Here is a 10,984-nt window from a genome sequence, read left to right as displayed (position 1 = left end):
ATTAAAAATATCAACACAAAACAGTTCACAAAAGCAATTGATACATATCAGAGCAGTTAAATTGTGGGTCAAAATTGCGTTAGAACATGCAGAACGTTCTTACATTCTGCACTGTTCTGGGTGTGACTTACTTTCTGTATTGAACGTAAGTCACAGTAACGTGGTTGAACATTTAGACGCCCAACACACAAATCAGAAAATATAGTGAAGACGTGTCGGTCTTTCCTGCACCATTATCATATTGTGAGAAGTATGATGAGATGTGTATGTGTGTATGTTGGGCTGTGGTTTGTCTGCTGTGAGGTGTTGTGTATGCTGTGTTGTTGTGTTATGCTGGGTTGTTCAATTATCCAAGTTAAGTCTCTCTGAATGTAGGTCTTTAATATAAACACATGTTGGCTGTGTTCTTGTATGAGTCAGGTTCCTTGTTCAACTTTATTTATCGGTGAATAAGTCTTTTGCTGTCTTGAAATGTGAATAATTCTTGAACTTGTATGTATAATTGAACGTTTGAATTTGTGAAATGCATTTATTCAGATTATGCACGTATGCACACATCTTCTCCTCAGGTGTTTAAAACACCTGTGAGCGTCTACAATCGTTTACTCAAGAAAACTTACCAGATCTCTTCATATCATTTGCCAGTGAGCATACGTTTTTACAATTAAAATATTTCAGTATACAATGCAAAAACTAAATCAAAATTAAGGATTTAATATAATTTTTGTAATCCCTAGCTAATTCAAAATCGTTAATAAAAATAGTTTTACAGAAAGAACCATCTGGCATCAGTTGCTGAGAAATAAGTGATGACCCCGACGGTCTCAGAGAGCAAGCTTAAGGTGACAAGACGCCAGTTGAAGCCAGCAGACCAACGAGAGACACTGACAGCAGACTATCTGGAGACCAACAGCTGGCCACAGGGAGACTGTCTGAGCAACAGTAATCATGCTGTGTGCGATGTTTCTCCTTCTATGTTTGCTGGGAAGCTGCCAAGCTGTGAGTACCATACAGTCTGCATTCTGTAGCATAATATATTCATTCAGCATCATAGTGTATTCTATCAGACAAAGAGCAACATAGTGGTTGATTAGATCACACACTAGAAAGTGAAGGGACGACGACGTTTCGACTTGAGAATGGTCCAGGACGGACTGAAACGCTTTCGTCCCTTCACTTTCTAGTGTGGTCTGGTCAACATACTTTAGCCACGTTATTGTGACTCATTGCCTGCAGCACCATAGTGTATTCTATCAAACAGAGAGCACCCATAGTGTATTCTATCAGATAGACAAATGTATTATATACTTTCGGATCCCAACGGGAAACACATTCCTCAGTCTCACTGACCTCATTTTTTTTTAATGCTTCTTCGATTGTAAACACAACATCTTGTTTTAAACCCATGTTAATAAGAATTATAAAGCTCATTCGTCTGTATAAATCTTTTCATTTGGCTTAGTAGCAGACTCAGTAAATTTGTAATAGTGAGTAGTTCCAAGTACCCCGTCTAGTTATTTATATAAAAAAACTAAATATTACATTATTATTCCTCTTTTACTGCTCCCGTGGTACAATGTTATTACTTCTGTACATTTTCTGCACTTCATTTATGTCTGGTGATCCGGCTCCAGATTATAGACTAGAAATCATATACGAGATATCATGGGTGCATATATCAAAGATATCATGGTACAATAGTATTGCTCCATGTGCAATACGGTTAACGTTATATCACGGCCTGTTAGCCCTCTGGTATCTCATCCAGCGGTGCAATGCAATTCTTAAGCGATTTGTGCTAGTTGCTCAAGAAGGCAGTCCCAATATATGATTTTGTTGTATTTATCCAATTTGTGTAGCTACATACATTTTCATTTATCAAGCTACGAAAAACGTTTCTAAATGATTTATTCAGTTTCAAAATAAAATTTTGCATTGAAATTTTAAAATGCTTGTTAGTGCACTAACTCAAGACTCCTATCTAATGAGTGACTGTGCTATGGAATGTGGCATATTAAATCATTCGCGTTGATCGTGAATGATTTAACTGTTTAATCAATGTTAGATCATTCACGTTGGGAAACGTCTGCCGGGACATTACTCCTGTTGGTCAATTTCCAAATTGGTTCCCTGTGATTGTTTTATTCACATTGGGTTTTGTGTTATCTGATTATTTACCTTCAAAATCAAACTTTTTAAGGTGAGTAAAAGGCTGTTTGTTGTTGACCAGACCATACATTAGAAGTTGAAGGGACGACGACGTTTCGGTCCGTCCTGGACCATTCTCAAGTCGATAATGCTGTTTGTTGGATTATTTTATTTAACATCAGTAAAGCTCACAGGTGATTGGTCCTTTTTTTCATTACATACATACTTTACATAAATGAATTATAATCTGTATTTTTTATTTTATCAAATCTCACTTCTCACCAATAAAGACGGGAGACATCTCCCGTCACGCAGGGTGCAGTTGCACCTCCACAGATCTCCAGTATCATCTATTGATACTGGTGATGGCTCAAAAGGGCCACCACTTACGGGCTATTCATGCCCGTGCCACCTTTTGGGTGACTTAATCTTCATCAATCAATCATCAATCACCAATGAATGCTTCGTAGATTTGTTGACGAATTGGAATATTAATTTCAGTATTAAGGCCAACTTTACAGCTGATTCCGATTAAAGTTTAGAGTATTAAAAAAAAATTCACCATCCGCAGCTATTTAAAAATTTCACAGCTATTTCACGGTTCTAAATTATTGTAATGTGTCTAAGCAGATAATAAATAATTGGGGAACTTTCCTGTAGGTGGGAGATCCGGAGATCGCAGATCAATCTCGTCATGAACTGCTGGAGCAAACTGGTAATCAGGTCACCGTCTGTATTGGAGGATGTTGTGATAGAGCGTAAGTCATTACATATATACATATATATATTACAGGGTAAACGCTTGGGCTAATGGCGAGAGTAATTGGATGTTAGAAGGGGGACTATAATTTTATCAAACTCAACAGTATATTCATATTTTCTATTTTTTTAATAATAATAATAATTTCATAGACGAAATAAAATAGAAAAAAGTAATTGAATGAACATTAGAGTAACAGTGAATCCATTTATTATAGTAACTCACAGTTGAGAGAAAATCATTCATATTATGTTTTGAATAATAAATGTCTTCCTTAGCTTTGATGCATAGACTCGTTAAGCTCCATTATTCAAATTAATCCATCTATAATAATCAGAAAGGCCTATAATCAGTTAAAATATTTTTTTTATCTTGTATTCTTTCTTTTACTGAAAGAATTATGGAATTAAATATGTATTTGGATCATGTAATCATTAAATTTCGTATATTTTTAAAATACTCATAATCAATTACATAATTCAATATGCACAGGCTATCCCGTATATGTTGCAAATCACCATTTTTGTCTTATTTGTTGTTGACATAGTGATCTTCCCCTTGGACTTTATGGTAAAGCACTTATCTCACGACTTCTCCTGTCAATCTTTCCTTAACCCCCTAACCTAACCTAACCTACCCTAACCTAACCTAACTTAACCTAATTTAACCTAACCTAACCTACCCTAACCTAACCTAACTTAACCTAATTTAACCTAACCTAACCTAACCTAACTTAACCAAACCTATCCTAACCTAACCTAATTTAACCTAACCTAGGGAGCCGGTCGGCCGAGCGGACAGCACACTGGACTTGTGATCCTGTGGTCCTGGGTTCGATCCCAGGCGCCGGCGAGAAACAATGGGCAAAGTTTCTTTCACCCTATGCCCCTGTTACCTAGCAGTAAAATAGGTATCTGGGTGTTAGTCAGCTATCACGGGCTGCTTCCTGGGGGTGGAGGCCTGGTCGAGGACCGGGCCGCGGGGACACTAAAGCCCCGAAATCATCTCAAGATAACCTCAAGATAACCTAACCTAACCAGACGTAATCTAACCTCCTAAGGAGTGTGCGCTTAACTTCTAAATCTCTTCTCTGGTGGTTTATCTTTCAGAAGCAACAGTAAATGCAACACTATGTACGGAGGAGTGTGCCATCCTGAGAACAACACCCTATCGCACTGTGATTTCGATATCATGCACGCCTGCAAGCGTCATTGTAGGTGTTGCGTTGGTGAGTACGAGAAACAGTTTGACAGTAAATACAATTCATGCAGATGTTGTCTCAGTAAGTACGAAAAATGCTGGTATTACGTCGGTAAGTACGAGGAATCAGGTGTTGTGTAAAGCAGTGCGAATACTGCAGGTTTTGTGTCAGTGAAAGAAGCGCGGATATTCAGTCAGTAAGGACATATTACACTACTAATATGTAATGTTTTCAGGCATTTGTTGGTATTCTATACAATGGAGGCCATAATGCGTTACTAAATGTTGATTGCAATTTACTGTCGCAAAAATGACTTGGCTTTTCATTGACGCAAAAATGAACTGACGGAATATATTGAATTGACGCAAAAAGTCAATCACTCACTTCTGCGAGATGCTCTAATACACTCAAGTGGATGTCAATGCAACATTCTGGAAAACTGTTACGCGTGCCTTCAGCGAAGGTTCTTAAATTGTCCACATTAAACCTTTTTTTTAGCGATGAGTTAGAGGTCATTACAGTAAGGTATAAACATGTATGAGAGACAAATCAATAATGAAAATGAGTTTTTTGTAACTAGGTATATACACTAAAGCTAAATCATTCAAAAAATTCTAATTTAAATTTAATAAAAGAAACTTAATAATGGATAGTTAATAACTGCCTAATAACTTTTACACTCGCAAAGAAAATTAACAAAATGACAATATACACAACAGAACCGTAGATATCCACCACACACACTCGGTACACACTTTTCTTACTAAATAAGAGTTACCGAAAACCATTGAAAAGTGAGATTCATACAATCAGTGTTACACACATGTGAATTAGCTTGCCTAGCTTAGCCTTTTGATGAATTTTAATTCCACTGTTTCAGATTGCAAGACTAACAATAAGAACTCCGGGTGCAGAAAGGTGCATGGGAGATGCAAGAAGACTTGCAGTGATCGCGAGTATCAGAAAGTTGGCAAATCTTGCCATAGCAGCAAGTGCAAGTAAGCTCTGTTATCCTTCGTCTGTTATATAATAGCATAACATTAAGAAATACGGGTTAACCGTTACAAAATTTTCCTTTGCAGATGTTGCAAGATGTGTCGAACCTCATCCAGGTGCCAGCGAGGTCCCAATCCCGGCCGGTGCATTGGCAACGCGCGCAGCTGCAACAAAGGTGCATCTTACATTTGCAAATCGCGCTGCAAGGTGGCTAGCTGCGTTTGTTGCAGGACCTGCATACCTGATGCTAGTTGCATTGATGCAGGAGGGTTCTGTATTAAGGCCGGTCGTTACTGTCCGAGGTACTACGCCGCCTATCGCTGTGGGTGCAACAACGATAGGCATTGCTGGTGCTGTGTTCCTGGTAAGATGGCGTGCCTATCTATCGTGCCTGTCTATCTGTCCAGCTATTTATCCATCTATCTACCAGATAACCTACTATCTAGATAATCTCCTACTAGAATCTACTATCCATTTTTATACTATCTATCTAGCTACTCATCCATCTATCTATTCATCTTTCTATCTATCCATCTACTCAGCCATCTATCTATTCATCTTTCTCTCTATCTATTCCTCTGTTCATCTATTTATCCATCCGTCTATCTATCTATACATCAATCTGCATCTATACTCCAATCTTTGTATCTATTCATCTGTCTATTCAACCAACAAGTTATCCACTTCTCCATCCATCCATCTATCTATCCATCTATTCATCCTTCCCACCTATACATGCCATTTTCTATCCACGTTTTCATTTATCTATTCTCCATCTACTCGTCAATCTATCCATCTATCTAACCATCTCTGTCACTTTATCTATCCGTCTGTTCATCCTTCTGTCAGTGTCTCTCAATCTATCAATTTGTTCACCTGTCTCTTTCTTTCTCTGTCTGTCTGTCCGTCTGTCTGTCTGGGTCTGTATCTCTCAATCTCTGTCTGTCTCAATCTCTGATAAAAAAAATAATTAAAAGAAAAATATTTATTAACCCCAAAATATAATATAATATAAAGCATTTTGAAATATTCAAAAATAAAATATATCTCCATTTATGTTGAGAAAGGTGTTGGGTTGTTGTTGTTATTGTTTTAGATTCAGCTACTTGGAACAAAAAGTTCCAAGCAGCACGGGCTATGGTGAGCCCGTTATAGACTTAGCTTTAAGGATCGGGGCTTGGAAAACCTTTAGGCTGTCGATGGATCGTTTGTTTCACGGAACTATGGGCAAAGTATGGATAGCAGGAAACACCTGCTAATTTTTATGAGATCAGTGAATAAGGGAGTATATTACTGCAAGAAAAACTTTATCTTAAGCATGTTTGTTTTCAAAACATTCTCCAGTGTTGCCAGTGGAGTCTCAAAATTCTTCGTAGTGGTTTGAATGTGACCCCTGGAAAGCTATTTTTTTTTTTTTTGGTGACTCCTACTAACCTATGTTGATCCCATACCACAGACGATTCCTTCTGTCTATTTGAATGGGGCTAACCGCAAGCGTTTGGCCTCCAGCTTTGGACAGGCAGACCATATGGACAGACTGACAAATAGACATTATTTCTTGTAGGTATCGACTTGGAAGGGTAACCGGTGGTGCCCGGGTTCCCCATCCCCCTCCTCTCGCCCATCCTCACCCCTCCCCCCCTTTACTCAGCCCTTTTTCCCTTACATCAAATATAATATAACCTAACCTAACCCAACAAACTTTGTAAAACCTCTTTATGTATGTACCTTACCTAAATAAACATTTATTTATTATTTATTTATTTATAATGTTAGAGAGCAATGAAACTGCTCGATGGTTTCACGAAAATAATGTATCTAATGAAAATCCCTTTGGCCTCCCAATCAATATTTCACAGTTGCCCATAGTTGAATTTATGAGTATCGGATAGGGGGGTGGGAGAATAATTACTAATATTTCTTAAATCACTTAATTCGGCCATACCCTGACCCACCTATGTGTGTCCCATACCGCAGACCATTCCCCTTACAAAAATTGGCTAAGGCTAGCCCGAAACATCTGACCCTCCAACTTTGAATAGACAGATAGACAGAGACACAAACTTATACAGACAAACGTACATTCTCTCTTTTAGTGTGTGTGTGGTGTGTGTGTGTGTGTGTGTGTGTGTGTTAAGGTTTTTTTTACTGATTGCATTGATGTATAAAATATGTATTTATGTAATCTTGTACAAACCCCTGTTTACTTGTGTTGGAATTCAGTACCACACGCTTGAGTCGTTGTAAATAAACACTTATGTATTTTCAGCTAAGAAAAAAGGGAGATTCCGCGGGTCTTGCGCCGTATCTACAGCTAAGAAGCATAAAGCCATATTCCTGAACAATACTTCACCAACTACAACCGGCGTCAGCCTTTACACATTCTTTTAGCCATGATAGTGGGACATGGACACTCTCTCTCGAGTGGCTATTCCAAAAAGGCTTACACAACGTAGTTCTCCTATTTCTTTGCATATTTATAGTCACTTGTAGCCCTCCTATTTCTTTACACACTGATATTCAATAGCAGCTCTTCTATTTATATAGCACTATATAGTACTGACTGAATTTGTACATTGAGTATAATAAATTTGGAAGTTTTCGTTTTCTTCTAATGTGTAAATTGCTTTTCCCCCCTCATACTGCGAATATAAATAACTACTAACATCCCCAGAACAACTAACCTAACCTAGCACTAACTTCACCAAAAATTACCCAGGTTCAATGAAAACAGCTTGAGGATGGGTTGCTAAATCGTTATTAACAATTCTAAGTCGATATTTGACCATTGTAAAGTCGACATTAACGATATTATCAATATTAACTAAATTGGCATTAACAATTCCAATTACTTATCGCAATTTCTGCGAAAATTTCTCACAGTTTCATTCATTTTTTACATATGAGTTTGCCCACTTTTCTCATTTGTAAATCATGTGTACACAGACTCCTTTGGTCATGATGGTTTGAAGTAATGTTCAATAAACTTACTAACGAAATCAGTCATACAGCAATGTTAAATTTGTTTGGCTTAGTATTGGGCTTAAGGACTATGAACTGCACGACGGAAGAAACCAAAAATAAACACTGTTTTTTAATCTTAATTCACAGGTCAGATTTTGCTCCTAAGTATAGCATATCTAGAAATCCTTCAAACAAATTTATCGTATACACACTGCTTCACATTGTATGTCCTGAGTTTGGGGAAACTGAGTTGCTGCATATTGATTCCTTGGGATTCTACCTTTGATACCCATATAATTTCCTGGAGGTTTTCCTTTGGAAAGCACGACATACATATTATAACAAAATTGGCAGTGAAAGAATTGCTCTAAAATATGGTATGTGTACCATTTTTTCCTGGGTTTGAAAAAATCATTAAAACTTTTACATTATGTGTTTACATGTTGTGTTAAGTTGTGAGAAAACCTCTAGAAAACCTTCGTAGTGATAAATTTGCTACATATAAATTTATATGTAGAGAATGTGATAGATATTTCGTAGGTCAAACTAAAAAAAAAACTAATATTTTTTTAATATAAATATTATAGAAGAAATTACCAAATATTTAATTATCTGTTTATTGTTTTAATCTGAAAATTCTTACCAAAGTGATTGGGATGGTTATTATGCGATCACTAACTGAAAGAATATATAAATATTACTGAATATACTGAAATTTATACTGAAAAAAAAAATACTGAATCTACTTTAATCATATTTAAATATTTAAACTGAATATCAGTAATGGGTTATATTCTTCGATTCATTTATCAGTGATTAAAAAAAATATTTTATCAAGAGGAATATTACGGAACTACTCCCATTGGGACCTATCAAAGTAAGGACTTAAACATTGGGACCTAAACATAGCTCGATATGAGTTATATTGTCCAACACAAGGTCTGTGTTGTGTTTAATATTCATGAAACCTCATAAATAAAAACATTGATTTCCACCTCATGTGTAACTCTCCAATACATGTCAAATACATCCCTATATATATATATATATATATATATATATATATATATATGTCGTACCTAGTAGCCAGAACGCACTTCTATGCCCACTATGCAAGGCCCGATTTGCCTAATAAGCCAAGTTTTCATGAATTAATATATTTCCTCTAATTTTTTTCTTGTGGAATGGTAAAGCTACCCATTTCATTACGGATCAGGTCAATTATATTTAATTGGAGTTAAAATTAACGTAGATATATGACCGAACCTAACCAACCCTACCTAACCTAACCTATCTTTATAGGTTAGGTTAGGTTAGGTAGCCGAAAAAGTTAGGTTAGGTTAGGTTAGGTAGGTTAGGTAGTCGAAAAACAATTAATTCATGAAAACTTGGCTTATTAGGCAAATTGGGCCTTGCATAGTAGGCTGAGAAGTGAGTTCTGGCTACTAGGTACGACATATATATATATATATATATATATATATATATATATATATATATATATATATATATATATATATATATATATATATATATATACTGTCTATCAATACGTTTGAAAAGATGCTGAAATATACGCGAAAGCGTTAAAGTAATTTTATGTTTCATTATCCATCCTCGGCATACGCCATACATAAATATTTTCACTTATACTAGATTGAATACCCAGGAATACCCAAGTCGAATCGAGTCATGGTCCACCTGTGAGGATCACAAGGTAACTAGTGTTGACTAAGGGCCTGTATCAACTCTGAATCATTTCAGCGAAAAAATATCAGAGCAAAATGATGAGAAGTAATGATAACAAGTGTAATATTTATAGCCACATGGTATCTCTAGTGAATATGTCAACATATACTGAAACATATGTGTGTGTTGTTGTCCCTTTGTGTTACTATTTGTCAATACTTCATGAACATCTCTTGAGCTTAATATAGATAAACATGTGTGTGTGTATGTGTGAGTGTGTGTGTATGTGTGTGTGTGTGTGTGTGTGTGTGTGTGTGTGTGTGTGTGTGTGTGTGTGTGTGTGTGTGTGTGTGTGTGTGTGTGTGTGTGTGTGTGTGTGTGTGTGTGTGTGTATGTGTTGGTGTATAAAATACGAAGAAATTAACTTGTGGTATATTATAATTAACGTATATAATATATTATGCATACATATATATATATATATATATATATATATATATATATATATATATATATATATATATATATATATATATATATATATATATATATGTGTATATCACGAAAATAAACACGTGATTAAGAATGTGACAATGTCAGACCACGAAGGAAAAATGAAACAGGAAATTTCCTTAAGTACTTTCGTATATTAAATACATCTTCAGAAGGTGTATTTAATATACGAAAGTACTTAAGGAAATTTCCTGTTTCATTTTTCCTTCGTGGTCTGAAATTGTCATATATATATATATATATATATATATATATATATATATATATATATATATATATATATATATATATATATATATATGTCGTACCTAGTAGCCAGAACTCACTTTTTGGCCTACTATTCAAGGCCCGATTTGCCTAATAAGCCAAGTTTTCCTGAATTAATATATTTTCTCTAATTTTTTTCTTATGAAATGATAAATCAACCCATTTCATTATGTATGAGGTCAATTTTTTTTTATTGGAGTTAAAATTAACGTAGATATATGACCGAACCTAACCAACCCTACCTAACCTAACCTAACCTATCTTTATAGGTTAGGTTTGGTTAGGTAGCCGAAAAAGTTAGGTTAGGTTAGGTTAGGTAGGTTAGGTAGTCGAAAAACAATTAATTCATGAAAACTTGGCTTAATAGGCAAATCGGGCCTTGCATAGTAGGCTGAGAAGTGCGTTCTGGCTATTAGGTACGACATATATATATATATATATATATA

The 10,984-nt window shown here is 35.7% G+C and overlaps 1 protein-coding gene across 1 annotated transcript; it reads left to right on the top strand.

Moving 5' to 3' along the window:
- Positions 1-820: 820 nt before the first annotated feature.
- Positions 821-9,063, top strand: LOC123757726 (uncharacterized). Its single transcript, XM_045741572.2, has 6 exons — positions 821-999; positions 2,809-2,906; positions 4,018-4,136; positions 4,990-5,107; positions 5,192-5,469; positions 7,375-9,063. Exons 1-6 carry the CDS (start codon positions 949-951, stop codon positions 7,494-7,496), a joined length of 786 nt encoding a protein of 261 aa, XP_045597528.1. The 5' UTR covers positions 821-948; the 3' UTR covers positions 7,497-9,063.
- The last annotated feature ends 1,921 nt before the right edge of the window (positions 9,064-10,984 follow it).

Source organism: Procambarus clarkii, chromosome 19 (assembly GCF_040958095.1).
Source record: "Procambarus clarkii isolate CNS0578487 chromosome 19, FALCON_Pclarkii_2.0, whole genome shotgun sequence".
Classification (NCBI taxonomy): Eukaryota; Metazoa; Arthropoda; class Malacostraca; order Decapoda; family Cambaridae; genus Procambarus; species Procambarus clarkii.
Note: the sequence above shows the minus strand (reverse complement) of the source record. Positions and strands in the feature narration are given on the sequence as shown.